The sequence below is a fragment of the Macrobrachium nipponense genome, chromosome 7, assembly GCF_015104395.2.
Source record: "Macrobrachium nipponense isolate FS-2020 chromosome 7, ASM1510439v2, whole genome shotgun sequence".
Lineage (NCBI taxonomy): Eukaryota > Metazoa > Arthropoda > Malacostraca > Decapoda > Palaemonidae > Macrobrachium > Macrobrachium nipponense.
Window position 1 is genome coordinate 108,649,169 of NC_061109.1, and position 14,639 is coordinate 108,663,807.

The 14,639-nt window shown below is 41.9% G+C and overlaps 2 protein-coding genes across 2 annotated transcripts in view; one reads left to right on the plus strand and one right to left on the minus strand.

Annotated features, from left to right (window-relative positions):
• LOC135217278 (small ribosomal subunit protein eS27) overlaps positions 1-14,639 on the plus strand; it is a 205,202-nt gene that overhangs the window by 45,760 nt on the left and 144,803 nt on the right. The window lies entirely within an intron of this gene.
• Positions 1-14,639, minus strand: part of LOC135217220 (scm-like with four MBT domains protein 2) — a gene marked incomplete at its 5' end in the record, with an annotated part of 91,321 nt that overhangs the window by 36,594 nt on the left and 40,088 nt on the right. The window contains 1 exon segment of the mRNA XM_064252950.1: positions 4,829-5,102. Coding sequence (XP_064109020.1) covers positions 4,829-5,102 — 274 coding nt within the window.

Genomic DNA, 14,639 nt, shown 5'->3' on the forward strand with positions numbered 1-14,639 from the left:
ACCGAAAATGGCCCCTAAAAAGCGCCTGCTCCTTCTAACGGCTTCTGGCCAAGAAGCTAAAAGAAAAGAAGACCGTAATGAAAGCTTGACGAGAAGGTGAAACTTTTCGATATGTTGAAGGAGGGAAAAAGTTACGCTGCAGTTGGCCGCCATTTCAAAGTGAATGAGAGCACAGTTAGATATATAAAGAAAAAAGAAAATGAAATAAGAAAAAGTGTTAGTATGACATACTATGGCACCGCAAAGGCTGTGTCCACAGTGAGAGACAAAACCATCGTGAAAATGGAATCTGCACTTGCGTTCTGGACAAAGGACTGCAGGAAGAAGAACGTGCCCCTTGACTCCAAGATTATACGCCAAAAAGCACGACAGATCTACCAACAGCTATCAACTCCTACTGCTTCACAAGGTCATGAGGAAGAGGAAGCCGAAGCCGAAGATGTGGAGGCACTGGAAGGCGATGAAGAAGGGACGTTGGAATCTTGGGCTTTGGAGAACCAGCTCCTGAAGAGGAAGACAAAGAAGAAGAACAACCACAACCGGGACCGTCCTCAGCTCCCAAAGATTTCAGGCTAGCAAAGGATGGTTCCACCGGTTCCAGAAAAGGTTCCATCTAAAGTCTGTTTCCCTACATGGGGAAGCTGCATCTGCAGACAAAGAGGCAGCCGCAAAATATCCGGAGGCCTTCTTGAAAATAATCCAGGAGAAAGGATATCGCCCACAACAGGTGTTCAATATGGACGAAACTGGCCTGTTCTGGAAGAAAATGCCGTCCTGGACGTACCTTATGAAGGATGAAGCTAAAGCCTCCAGATTCAAGGCACAAAAGGACAGGGTGACCCTCCTGATGTGCGGGAATGCGGCTGGTTTCATGCTGAAACCAGGCCTCATTTACAAGGCTGCAAATCCCAGGGCACTCAAGAACAAGAACAAGGCATTACTGCCCATCTTCTGGATGCATAATCCCAAGGCCTGGATCACCAAAGTCCTGACGGAGTACTGGTTTCACCAGAGTTTCATTCCTCAAGTTAGGCAATACCTGGCCGATTTGGACATCAACTTCAAGGTCTTGCTGATAATGGACAACGCTGGTGGCCACCCTCTCGATCTTTATTCCAAGGGAGTCCAGCTTGAGTTCCTTCCTCCCAACACCACCTCTCTCCTCCAGCCTATGGATCAGGGCGTCATCCGTGCCTTCAAGGCACTCTACACCGGGAACTCCCTCCAGCACCTTGTTGATGCAATGGACCGTGACAGTGAATTTACGCTGAAAGATTATTGGCGTAAATTCACGATGCCACGTGTCTTGTCTGTCATTGACCGGTCGTTGAAGGACATGAAGAAGGAGACACTGAATGCCTGCTGGAGTAAGTTGTGGCCAGACTGTGTCCATAATTATACAGGCTTTTCTCCCAGGAAATCCAGCATTCAGCCATTAATAAGGCAGTCCAGTTGGCAAAAATTCTTGGTGGTGAGGGCTTTGACGATATCACCGAGGAAGAAGTCGGCACCCTCACTGATGCCCACTCTGACCCCCTTACCGACTAGGACTTGGAAGAGCTGACGAAGTCCGCCAGCGAGGAAGACGACACTCCAGGTTCAGGAGAGGATCAGGAGGAGGAGGAGAGGAGGGCCTGACTTTGGAACGCCTGTCCAAGTTAAAAAAATGGTAAACGACCTCCAGGAGTTTGTCGCAATATGGGATCCTTACATGGAGCGCTCCTTGAAGTTTTCTAAAATTCTAGACACAGCATTGGAGCCCTATAATCAAGCTCTCACCACCATGAAGAAGCAACGGTAGCAGTTGCCAATCACAATGTTCATCACACGAACGAAGAAAAACCCTCCAAAGCCTCCCAAATGACCTGAAGTAGTGCCTCTTGAATCGCCTGAAGAAGTGCCTCCCAAATCGCCTGAGTCACTGCCTCCCGAAGCGCCTCCTGAAGGTGAAGAGGCGCCCTCAGAGGATATTTAACTCCTCTGCTTAGCTGTGCAGTCATATCTTCATCGTCATTCATCGGACTGCACGGCTAATTCATCATCATCATCTTTAATCAACATTCATCACTGGTGAGTACCCGGTTTACATATGTTGTACTAGCGTAAAACAATTGTTTAATGTTCATACAAATTTTGTTCTTTCTCTCTATCGCTTGTGATTTCACATACAATTGTTTCCCTTGTAAAAAGAAAATGGATGTCTCAAATAGTAACAGTATGAAAGAAAACGTGCATGACTGAATACTTATGTGGGGACTGAATTATTTTCACATACGTAACTAAGTCATGCAGTACGTACATAATACGTATGTATTTATGTATAACCATTAAAATATAAGATTTACTTTAAAACAGTATTAATAATATTTCAAAAGATTAATATGAACCATAATAGGATGTTTTATGTATATTTGATGAAGGATGGTCTTTTAGGGATACTTTGGTGTTTGCCATGTTCTAGGATAGGAGTTTATGAGCATTTTTAGAGGGGGTTCCATACATTCGCGGATTCTAACTATTCGCGGGGGGTCTGGTACGCATCCCCCGCAAATACGGGGGGACCACTGTGTGTATGTATGTATAATATATATATTATATATATATATATATATAGATAGATAGATACACACACACAGACAGTCCCCGGGTTACGACGGGGGTTCTGTTCTTGAGACGCGTCGCAAGCCAAAATATAGCGAAAAATCCTAAGAAAAAGACTTACTTTTAATGCTTTGCGTGCATTGAAAACTATGTAAACTGCATTCTCATTGCATTATTCATAAAATAAACCTTCAAATATTGATTATTTTGCAATTTTGGTGCCATATTTCATCTGCCAGAATCAGCGTTGTAGGCGTCGTAACCCTGGAAATTAATGTCTGATGAATATAATTGAGAAGCGCCTTAACCTCGGACATTAAGTAAGCCGAACCCGTCGTAACCCAGGGACTGCTTGTGTGTGTGTGTGTGTGTGTGTGTGTGTGTATATATATATATATATAATATATATATAATATATATATATACAGTGGTACCCGTATTCGCGGGGGATGCGTGCCAGACCCCCCCATGAATAGTTAGAAAAATCCGCGAATCGTTTGGAACCCCTATAAAAACGCTAAAAACAGCCTATTTTGTTAGTTAAAACTTAAGAAAAACCACTAAAAATCTTCATACTTGGTTTTTTTTTAATAGTTTTATCACAAAAAGTGCATTTTATGATGAATATTGATAACAGAAACAAACCAGGAATTTTGTGGATATTTCTCATAGAAAAACACAGCGAATGCATGAATTTTCCGGGAATAATGCAGGGAAACGTTCCCGAGAGAAATCCGCGAATGTGTTGAGTCCGCGATCCGGAGAACGCGAATGTGTGAGTCCGCGAATCCGGAGAACTCGAAAATACAGGGGGGCCACTGTATATGTGTGTGTGTGTGTGTATAAATAATATATTATAAATTAATATATAATATATATATACTATATATATATATATATATATTATATATATATATATATAATATATATATAATATATATTATCTATATATATATATATATATATTTTTTTTTTTCTAGCATAATGCACAAATATTTCTAGTATCATAATGATGTGAAGATTCTTTGGAAAAAAAAGATACATTGTCTATCTACCACCAACAGTTCTCTAAAATTTAGAAATCCCTATCCCCAGATGAGTACATAAAATTAAGTTAAATTACTTTAACTGGATTCCTGAGCCAAGGCTGAGGTCAAAGCACCAATCCCTTGATCCAGTGAAGGGTTATTGGTCTCTGCTTCCTTGGATCATTTAATTACTCTTTACCCTCTGGCTTTACGTTTTTCACCTAGAAATCGTCCAGATTTGACCTGGCCAGAAAAAAATATAAGCCGATGCTCATTATTTGATGCCCAGAATGTTCAAATCTGGGCACCTATATGCCCATCTGGCAGCCTGGCTCCCCCAAATGCAATTCTCCGGGAAGGTCCAAGGTCGACCAATACTCAAACATTAGAGCCAAGTGCTGTCCGAATCCGGAATTGAATCGCAAACTCAATCTCATCCCACTTCTAAGGGGGGAAGGGTGTCCCTAACCCCTTAATTCTTCCAAGGAAGAAGCAGCAACTAGATGCTTTGGGAAGGAGAGAAGGAATGCCAACTTCAGCCACCACTGAAGAGTTGAAACCCTCCCATGGCTGAGGAGTGCCCCTCCTCTTGTACTTCTCCTTTGAATTGAAATACCTCCATAAATCAGGAGACCAATCACAACATTCAGAACAGGGGCTACTTACATTGCAAAAGTGAAGTCTACACTTGCTACAAGTTATATGAGTATCAATTTCAAGAGAAGCTAGGTAACGGAAGCAAGGATTTTTGGCTATACCAGGGCACTTTCTTTGCTTCTTAGTACAAGGCTTTGGTAAATAATGGGTTGGCATAATATTTAAGCAAACTTATACACAAAAGGCACAATATACCACTCAAAAGAAAGAAAAAATAACCAATTGTAAACAAAATGGCAGGAAGACAAAAACCGGCTTTGATGGGAGATGAGCAGTGCACATCTGCTTGAAAAGGCTGTTATGAGAATACCGAGGTGTCAAGGGATTCATTTGGGCGGGCAAAATGAGGCTTCTTCCACTTGTTAGCTCTACTGAATGAAGCTTTGAGATACATTAAATTTTTTAGAACCGGTATTCCAGCTGCACAGGAGAATTTTCCAAATGAAAATGCTGAGGGTTTGTATCTGTATGGGAAGAAGTAAAATAAGATGCTAGCAGATGGTTACAAAAGTTGGTTACATTTCCAAATAAAAGTTACATACCTCCACTTTCATTCCCTGTTTAATGCGATCTATAGCAGTATAACCATCCCCTTCCAAAGCTTCTTCAGGCACAGAATGGCATGTTAAAAGGGCTTCCTCTACAGCTTTCTTGGCTTCTGCTACTGATGATTCTTCTTTTAAACTGTTAAACAGTTCTTGGGAAGGTGCTAAAGGGATACTATGCTGGCTGCTCCATCCAACTGGCTGAAGGTTACCAGATGATATTTCTTTCCAAACTTCCAAGCTGACAGAACTCTGAGCTACATATCGTAACCTGTGAGAAATTTCATGATGAGAAAGCAGGCTTAAGCTGGAAGTTAATGCATTTGTTAATACTTCAAAATGTAGTAATCAGACTCTCTTGCAAGATGTCACCTCAATAAATACAGAAACAGAGTAAGCCTCTGACTGGGATAACACCTTCAGCACAGAATTTAGTGGCGTATCAACCTTTTAATGGGCATGAGACCAATATTTTGGTTTTCAAGTTGTGTTAACTATCCCTAGCATAAATATAGGTACAGAAGACTATTAGCAGTTTTTAAACCTTAAAAATAACATTTGGTAAAAAATAAAGACAATTCAATTTTTGTAGCATAAATACCCATTACTTTTGAATAGCCTATTTGTGTGTCAGTAACCATATCCAGGTACTTACTTTTCAAGAAAAGCATTAGATCTATTAGCTCCCAAGAACAATGCACAGGTCTGGTAAAGATAACTAGCCAATTCACTGAGTCGTCTAAAAGCAAGGCTGGGAAAAGGGAATGTAGTGTCAAAGTCAAAAAGGAATAATTTACTTTTACATAGCCTGAACAACTATTTGGTCAGGAAAAAAACCTAAATTTGAGGAATATCTTCATTCTTAAAACCCAAACAACTAACAAGGGGTCAAGAGATGAACAGGGACAATCTGTAAAATATAAGTGATTGTTATTAAGTAGAATGTGCATCAAAAATAGTATGTGCCTGCACTTCATTGCTACTAGTGTAGCAGTGAATGGCCCTAAGGCATAGGTGGGCAACCTGTTGCTTGTGAGCACCCTTCTGCTCTTTGATGGTCTGACAGTGCTCTTCAGAAGAAGTGAATTTAGTGCTCATGAGCACTGATGCAGCACACTTCGTAATTAAACATTTATAAATAAAATAAAATTTCATCAAACTGTGAGGATGCCGGTCGAAAAATGCCCAACACCTACGTAATATACCACTGAAAAGAAAAGTAAAATTATTTTTTCTTTTACACATATACAGACGGCCCGCGGTTAACAGTGCAATCACTTAGCGGCGAATCGATTTTACGGTAGTCATAAAAAATATTCATTAAAAAAATAAGGTATTTTAGGGTATTTTTATGGCACAATTTTTGGTTAACAACGCCGCTAGCACCGTTATGTCTAACGAGTACATATATTTGTAGAAAAACCGTTCAGATCATAAAGGTTATGCAAATGATATTAAAAAATTTTATTGAGAGTTATTACATAGGTATTAGGGTAAACTATATGGCCCTAACGCTGTTCTATGCCAAAAATAACGAGTTATATAAGTGCAAATTTAGCTATGGATGTGTCGATTTATAAATGTTCATGCTTTTATGTTTAAAATGTGAATGAAAATGTATTACATATAGGGTATTTTTATTTCTGCACATAAATATGATACAACGGCAACTTTTGAAACTGACCCTCAGTTATCAAAGAAGACGTTTTTTCATGTTTGTTCTTGTGAGCCGCCGCCTGCTGCTCTTCCGAAAATATAGTTGAAAAAAATGGCAAATTTAGCGATCAATGTGTCAATTTATATTAAAATGTTCATGCTTTTATGTTTAAAATGTGTATGAAAATGTATTATGAAGAGGGTATTTTTATTTCTGCGCATAAATATGATACAAAGGCAGGTTTTGAAACTGCCCTCTCACTGTTATCAGAGGATGTTTTTTCGTTTGTTCTTGTCCGCCGCTGCCTGCCGCTCTTCTGAAAATATAGTTCAAAAAGTGTGAATTTAGCAATCGATGTGTCAATTTTATATATGTTTATGCTTTTATGTTTAAAATGTGTATGAAAATGTATTACGTATAGGGTACAGTGGACCCCCCGTATTTGCGTTCTCCAGATTTGCTGATTTCTCTTTGGAACGTTTCCCCGCATTTGCGGAAAATTCGCGCATTCGCAGTATCTTTCTATGATAAATATCCAGAAATTCCTGTTTTTTTTTTATGAATTTCCTCATAAAATGCACTTTTTGTGATAAAACTAGTATTAAAAAACCAAGCATGAAAATTTTTAGTGGGTTTTTCTTGAGTTTTAACTAACAAAATTGGCTGTTTTTAGCATTTTTATAGGGGTTCCAAACATTCGTGGGTTCTAACTATTCACGGGGGGTCTGGTGCGCATCCCCCGCGAATACGGGGGGGAACATTGTATTTTTATTTTTGTACATAAATTATACAAATTACGGCAGCTTTTGTAACTGCCCTCTGCGTATATCAGAGGATATTTTTTCATTGTCATTCTTGTCCGCCACTGTTCCGAAAAATGCATTACTTCACATGGTTATATTTTATTAATTTGGGAGCTAATTATAACTTATTTTGTTAATGAAACATCAGCTTTTTGTTACATATAAGTTTTCATACTTTTTTGATTAAAATGTATATGAAAAATGTATTAAAGTTTTTTTTTTTGGTGCATACATATAATACAGTGGCAGTATGCATGTCCATTTGAAGTCTTTGTAACAGCCCTTCACATGATGAAGACAATAGGTTGCTCAGTTGCGCCTGAATAATATTTTAATTTATATCATTGAATCACGTTTTTATAACAAATTATATTTCCAATTGTTGCATAAATTGATTTTAAAAGACAAAACTTGCGTATACGTTTAACTTTGCAACACTGCAATTTGTTTGTTTTACCATAGGGTAAAGTACAAAATATAACTGTGCAACTTGGTCAATTTTTTGCTTTGTTACGCGAGCAAAAAATTTAGGTACGACCATACGTGCTTGAGATGCCGCTGCTACATAGATAGCATAGTGATGAAAATTAAGATAAACACAGAAGAAAAAGTAAATATGTGGGGGTGTGTGTGTGTACAATATACATATACAGTGGACCTCCGTATTTGCGTTCTCCGGATTCGCAGACTCACTGATTCGCAGATTTTTCTCTGGACCATATCTACCCATTATTTGCAAGGGATTCGCCTATTCGCAGGATTTTCCGGTGAAAATCATCACTAAATAGTGTATTTTGATGTTAGTTTCATGACTAAATTCATTTTTATGGTACATAAATGATTTACTAATTTTCAAATATCAATATACTGATTAATACTGTATTAGTAAGTTTAATAAGATTAAATATCTCATAAAAATAATAATTCTCTCTCTCTCTCTCTCTCTCTCTCTCTCTCTCTCTCTCTCTCTCTCTCTCTCTCTCCTACAGAGATTTTTTTTTTTGCATGATTTACTATTTTCAAATATTAATATCAATGTATACAGCAATAATATAAATTCATTAAAGACAATACTAAAGTGAATCTGCGGGCTCAGCTCGTGTCGGCCTATGAAAGGATCCTTAATATCATTCTTTCTAGGCAAAATTAGTCTAAATCTTACCAGAGAAAAACAAAATTAAGAAAATGTCAGTGGAACGACTCGCTCACTCTATAAAGAAGAGTGTCGGTATGAGAATAGGGGCGAGTGGGATCACTACCACGAGTCATTCACCATTTAGACCTTCCAATCCAAAATCCCCACTAGAGAGAGCTGATACTAACGGGTGATGCGGCCGCTACTGACTACTACTAAGGACGCCACGGACAGCAGCGCCCCTAGCGGTCATCCTTAATATTTAGCAGTACGCGTGAACGCATTTTTTCACGTGTGCCCTTTTTCTCGGATTTTTCACCACCTATTACCATGGAAACGTGCTGCCATCGCATCGGCTAAGTTAAGTGCCTCATAAGTAGTATTTTTTACGTATGTTTTAGTCTTCCAGGAACCAGTATTTCCTTCTAATAGGTTTATACGGTTCCCCGGCGGTCGGCTAGTCCGGCGGCGCCATGCTGCCTCATGTCTAGAATTCCCGGGTCTTCCATACTGGACTTCTTGTACTTATGGGCTTACTATATCAACGTTCATCGTTTTTACATCGTATTTTTAGCTAGGTTAGCCCGACCTACCATCCTCTTAGTTTGGTATTTAGGGTGGGGCTATTCTGTTTTCTGGCCCAGCATCCCAGCTCTTGCTCTTCATCGGCTATCGCTGGCTCCGAGTAGTCCTCTGTTCCTCGGAACAGTTTGCCTCCTCCTGGCTTCTTTTTCTTTTTTACTAAAAGTGTCTTTTTCACCTATTATGATGTAATTTTAGTTCCTTTTTGTTAGGGTGTTAGGCTAGCCTAGGTGCATGTCCCATGTGTTGGTACAGCCTGGTTCACGTGGCCCTCCCTTGGTTGTTCCTATCGCGGCTTAGGCCGCGTGGCGGCCACGTGTTCCTCCGCACCTACCCTTCCCCTTTCCCTCCTACAGGTATAGGGAGGGGTCTGGTGGACCCCTTGGTTGCTATGACAAACCTCAGTAGCCTTCCTCCCTCCTGCTCTGAGGAGGCCAGGAGTTCCTCCCAGCTGTGGGGTTTAGGGCGACCACGTGTTTCGGGTACCGGGTCGCACGCGGGTAGTTGTTGAGACTGGGAGGAGTAGGCCACCCCCCCCCCCCCACCCCATTGTTCAGTCCCACCTTTCTCCCACTGTCAACGAACGGAGCCTCCGCTGCAGGCGGGGGGCCCCTTTGGTTATAGTTCGTCTGGCTCCGCCAGCGGGCGGGGTGGTCACTACTAGTGGTCTATTGCTTGCCTACTATAATCCTGTCCTTTTTTTTCCCACTACCAGAGGAGAGCTTGCTTCTTACCCGGGCACTCTTCTAGTAAGCGGGGGAAAAGATTTATATATATATATATATATTTCGTTATAAAATAAGGATATACCCTAATTTTACGATGAATTTTAGTATTATCTAACTGTGTTAATTACCATCTCCGTCGTGGTTTCATAGCTCACACCACCACACCTGGTTGGGTAATTTCCTCTTGTCTCCGGCGTAGAACTTAGACAACAACCGCCTTGTTACCACACGTATTATGGCGGGGCTCTGGTTTAATCTAACTTTCATGCTCCGGCATGCAGCGGAGCAATTGTTAGGCTGTAAGTGTTCTCCTGATACTTATGTATCTTTCCACTTACAGGCTACCAACTGTCAGGTCCTGGGGTGTAACGCAACGCTGTACGACCCCTGCGCCCACGATGGAGTGCAGGACTCACGCCCCGTGTGCCACGACCTACAACGCCATGATCGTCTGGCACCCAGAAGCCTGCACCATCTGCTATGACCTGGTCAGTCAGCTGGTGGGAGGGGTAAGTCGATTTTCAGACTTCTTTTTATCGCTATACTAATAACAAACTTAGTCTTAACATGTTTAACCCCGTCCCCCGCCGCTAGAAGCTTCATTTCGCCTTCTCTTCAGGCTGCCGCCGTGAAGGAAGGTCGCCCTAGCAACCCTGAAGGCTTGGGTGGGCGGCTTCGGAACAAGAACGCCGCCAAGGGCCAGCCATACACTCTTAGACAAGAAGCTGGCCATTCAGATCTTCCCTGGCGGCAAGTCAACAGGGTGATGTTGACCCATCTCTGCAGCCCCATCTCATCGCTTCTATCCAGCAAGAGGTGCAGCAGTCGTTAGGCCGTGGCCACGCAGGAGACGGTCCCAGATGTCGCAACAACCCTGGACCTTAAATATTGAGCCTATGGCGGTAGGTGCAGAGGATTTGTTAGTTGAGGTAGGTGTGTCGGGTGCCCAAGGTCTTTCCTTGGGCGCTCCTGGATCTTCTCCTGTCCCTTCTTCTTCTACAGCTTCTTTCCAAGGGCTTTTCGGGATCTGAGATCCCTGCCCGCTCTCCCGCTCTCTCTGTACCCCCAAAAAGCGGTGAAGGGACAGAGAGAACCGAAGACCCTCGTTAAGACGACTTCTAAAAAAGTCGTCTTCGTCTTCTTCAGCTAAGAAGTCTTCGACTTCCTATGCTGACGCAGTGAAGGCTAAGCCGAGCTCCTCACACTCCAAGAGCTCTAGAAGCAAGGCTTTCTAAGGAGAAGGCTCGCGCTCCTGCTGAAGCCAATGTCTTCTCCGGCCACCACCGCATCCATTCCGGCAACGCCGGTTGGAGTAGCGGGACCGAGCACCTTTGATCCCACTGCCTTCTCAGCAGTGGTGATGCAACAGGTAGGAGAGATGGTCGGCTCACAGGTCTCCACCCTCGGAAACCAAGTTCGAGCAGATGTTCGCCGCAAAAAACTGTCGAACACTTTGAATCAGTCGGGCCAGTCCATCCAAGATCTCTCTAACAGAGTTAGAGAGAATGAGGACCGAGTAGCTGGGCTTGCTCAGGTTCCTTACCCAGTATCCCCAGTAGCAAGTGCTGGTATTCCCCAGCTACCTCCTTATGAAAAACAATCCAGCCCCCGTGTTGCAGAACCCTCTCAAGAAAACTAATGTTGTCTACAGTACAAATGCCCTGTCCGGGAATGCCCTCGGCGCTTACATTGGTATGACGACTATGCGATTTTCGAAGAGGATATCCTGCCACGCTCAGGAAGGCGCCATCCATAATCATGCCAAAAACGTCCACAATACCAGGATAACTAGGAATGACATTATTCCTAATATCAGAATTATCGATAAGGCAGCAGACCACCGTCGCCTCCGCCTCTTGGAGGCCCTACACATCGGGAAGGAGAGACCCAGCCTCAACACCACCCAGAGACTTCACTCCTCCCGAAGCGTGGCACGAAGGGCGCCGCCCGCCAGCACCATAGAGCCGATAGAACGGGCCAATCAGGTACCGCCCCCGTCTATCGGCAATGATTCCTTCCAATACTACGCTCCCAGTCTCCAGTGTCCGCACGAGAAGAGCAGTGCGAGCTTCCACCTCTGCAAGACAGCTTGACTCGGGGACTTAATCCTCTGTTCAGCCAATGAAAATGCAGCGCCCATCAGACAGAGCACCTGGGACACAATAAATACCGCCGAACGACCCCATTCCAATCAGTTCAAGCTCACCTTTCCTTGAAAATGAACCGATGATACGGTTGGAAACGTTGGAATTCCGTTACGCCCTTGGACTAAGATTTGTTAACCACTTTTGTTATCATATCAATAAATTATTATTTGTAGAAAACATTTCTTTCACCGAGATATGAACATCGGCCAGCTATTAGCAAATATCAGCCCTGATGAGAAGAGAATAATAAGAAGAATTGAAAAAGACCATATATAAAATCAATTCCACTGATGCTGCCATCATCTTTAATAATAATAATAATAATAAAATAATAATAATAATAAATAATATAACTTATTTCAAATGAAAATTCTTCCCTTTGTCTTTTTCTGTATCAATTCCCTACCTTCTCATACAATTGGTAAAGGAATTTAATGGTTTTTTATGCAATCTCTCTCTCTCTCTCTCTCTCTCTCTCTCTCTCTCTCTCTCTTTCTCTTACTGGGATGAGATAATTTTTATGGTACATATATGTAATAATTTATTATTAATATTTACCAATAATAATACTATAACTGTAATTAAATAATTCATGTGTGAGAATCATAAATACAATAATATTTCCATTTCACTCTTTAAATACTGTAAGGACAACTCTCTCTCTCTCTCTCTTGGCTGCAAGTGTTAGAAGTACGAATGTATGTACATATACCTTTAAGGGTACTAATGTTTAGGATTACTTTGAAATTATATTATAAAATCTCTAAGATTAATACATTAATATGATAATAATTTGAGGTAAATTTGATGTAGGATGTTACATAAGGTATACATTTGGTGTTTCTGCTTCTTTCTTCTTTTATCTCTCTCTCTCTCTCTCTCTCTCTAGCAAAAAATTGATATAGTACAGACAAACATAATTGTTCAATCCTCTCTTTCTCCCTTCTCTGGAAAAGATATATGTATTTATGGGAGGGGAAGAAGTGTTGCCTATAGAAGTTCATTTCAATCTTTTGATTCCCTCTCTCTCTCTCTCTGTTATTGGCTGTTTATATATTTCTAATGGTAAAATGTTTAAGATGACTTTGAAATTATATTAATAATACCAATTTATTGGTATATTTGATGTAGGATGATACTTTAGGCATACAGTTGGTATTTGAACTTTCAAGATAGGCTATAGGCATTTTTAGAAGGGAGTTCTAACTATTCCCGGGTTTGAGCTATTCGTGGGGGTGCCTGGTACACACACCCCCCCCCCAAATACAGGGGGGGCACTGTACAGTGGTACCTCGCGATACGAAAGGCTCAACTTACGAAAGCATATACGAAGATTTTTGCGGCTCTACATACGAAAATTGTTCAAAGTACGAAAGGTTGTTGCTGTAAAGTCCGAGATTTGCCCAGACCACCTATAACAATTTTAAAACTCGCACGCCGCCAACAGAGTAGACTCGCCACCATCCTCCCACTCTCCCATTGGTTCCTGATGCTAGTCACTGCCATAAGATCCTTCTCTCCTATTGGTTAGCATCTCTCCCATGATCCCATCATGCATCTATGTAGCAGCGTGCTCTTTCGGCCACTTCGCGGCACCATCGGTATCGTACGCACGCGGTATTCGTTCGTTCTATACGATTTCGTTTATTAACGTAAATTCATTAGTGATTTCGTTGTAGTATACTTTATCGTGTTGTGTGAGAACTTTACTACATACGTATACTACATAACATAATTATGTACAGTATATACATAGTCATGGGTCCCAAGAAAGCTGAAATTCACGGAAAGAAGAGGATGCTTTCTTTGGAGACGAAGATGGAGATAATTAAAAAGTATGAAGCTGGTATGCGATCGAGTGTGATTGCCAAGGAATACGGCCGAAATCCGGCGACAATAGGCACCATCCTTAAGCAGAAGATTGTCATTAAAGCAGCTACACCTTCCAAGGGCGTCACTATTTTGTCTAGCAAGAGGAGCCGCGTGCACGATGAAATGGAAAGGCTGCTTTTTGTCTGGATAAAAGACAAAGAATTCGCTAGCGATACGATAATGGAGACAGCAATCTGCCACAAGGCCAGCGCTCTTTTCGTAGATTTGATTGCCCAAGCCGAAGGCAACGGAGGAGAAGGGACATCAACGGCAACCCCAGACTTCAAGGCTTCTCATGGGTGGTTCGAAAAATTCCGTAAACGGACTGGCATCCATTCGGTGGTGCAGCATGGGGAGGCGGCCAGCTCGGACATGAAAGCGGCCGGAGCCATTATTAAGACGTTCAACGAGATGACTCTTAACGAAGGCTACAGTTCTCAGCAAGTCTTCAACTCTGATGAGACTGGCCTTTTTTTGGAAAAAAATGCCTCGTCAGACGTACATCACGCAGGAAGAGAAGAAGCTACCCGGGCACAAGCCTATGAAAGACAGGCTTACGCTCGCACTTTTTTCGAACGCCAGTGAAGGCCCTACTTGTCATCATTCGGAGACTCCTCGGGCCTTCAAGGCCCACAAAGTGCTTAAGGAAAAGCTTCCAGTGATGTGGAGGGCTAATGCCAAAGCCTGGGTAACGAGACTTTTGTTCACCGAGTGGGTAAATCTGTGTTTTGGCCCGACAGTGAAGAAATTCTTGGAAGAGAAGCGCCACCCTATGAAACGTCTGCTGGTGTTGGACAATGCCCCTGCTCACCCTCCTGGCCTCGAGGAAGATATCCTAGCGGAGTATTCTTTCATCAAGGTTCTTTATCTTCCGCCTAACAACA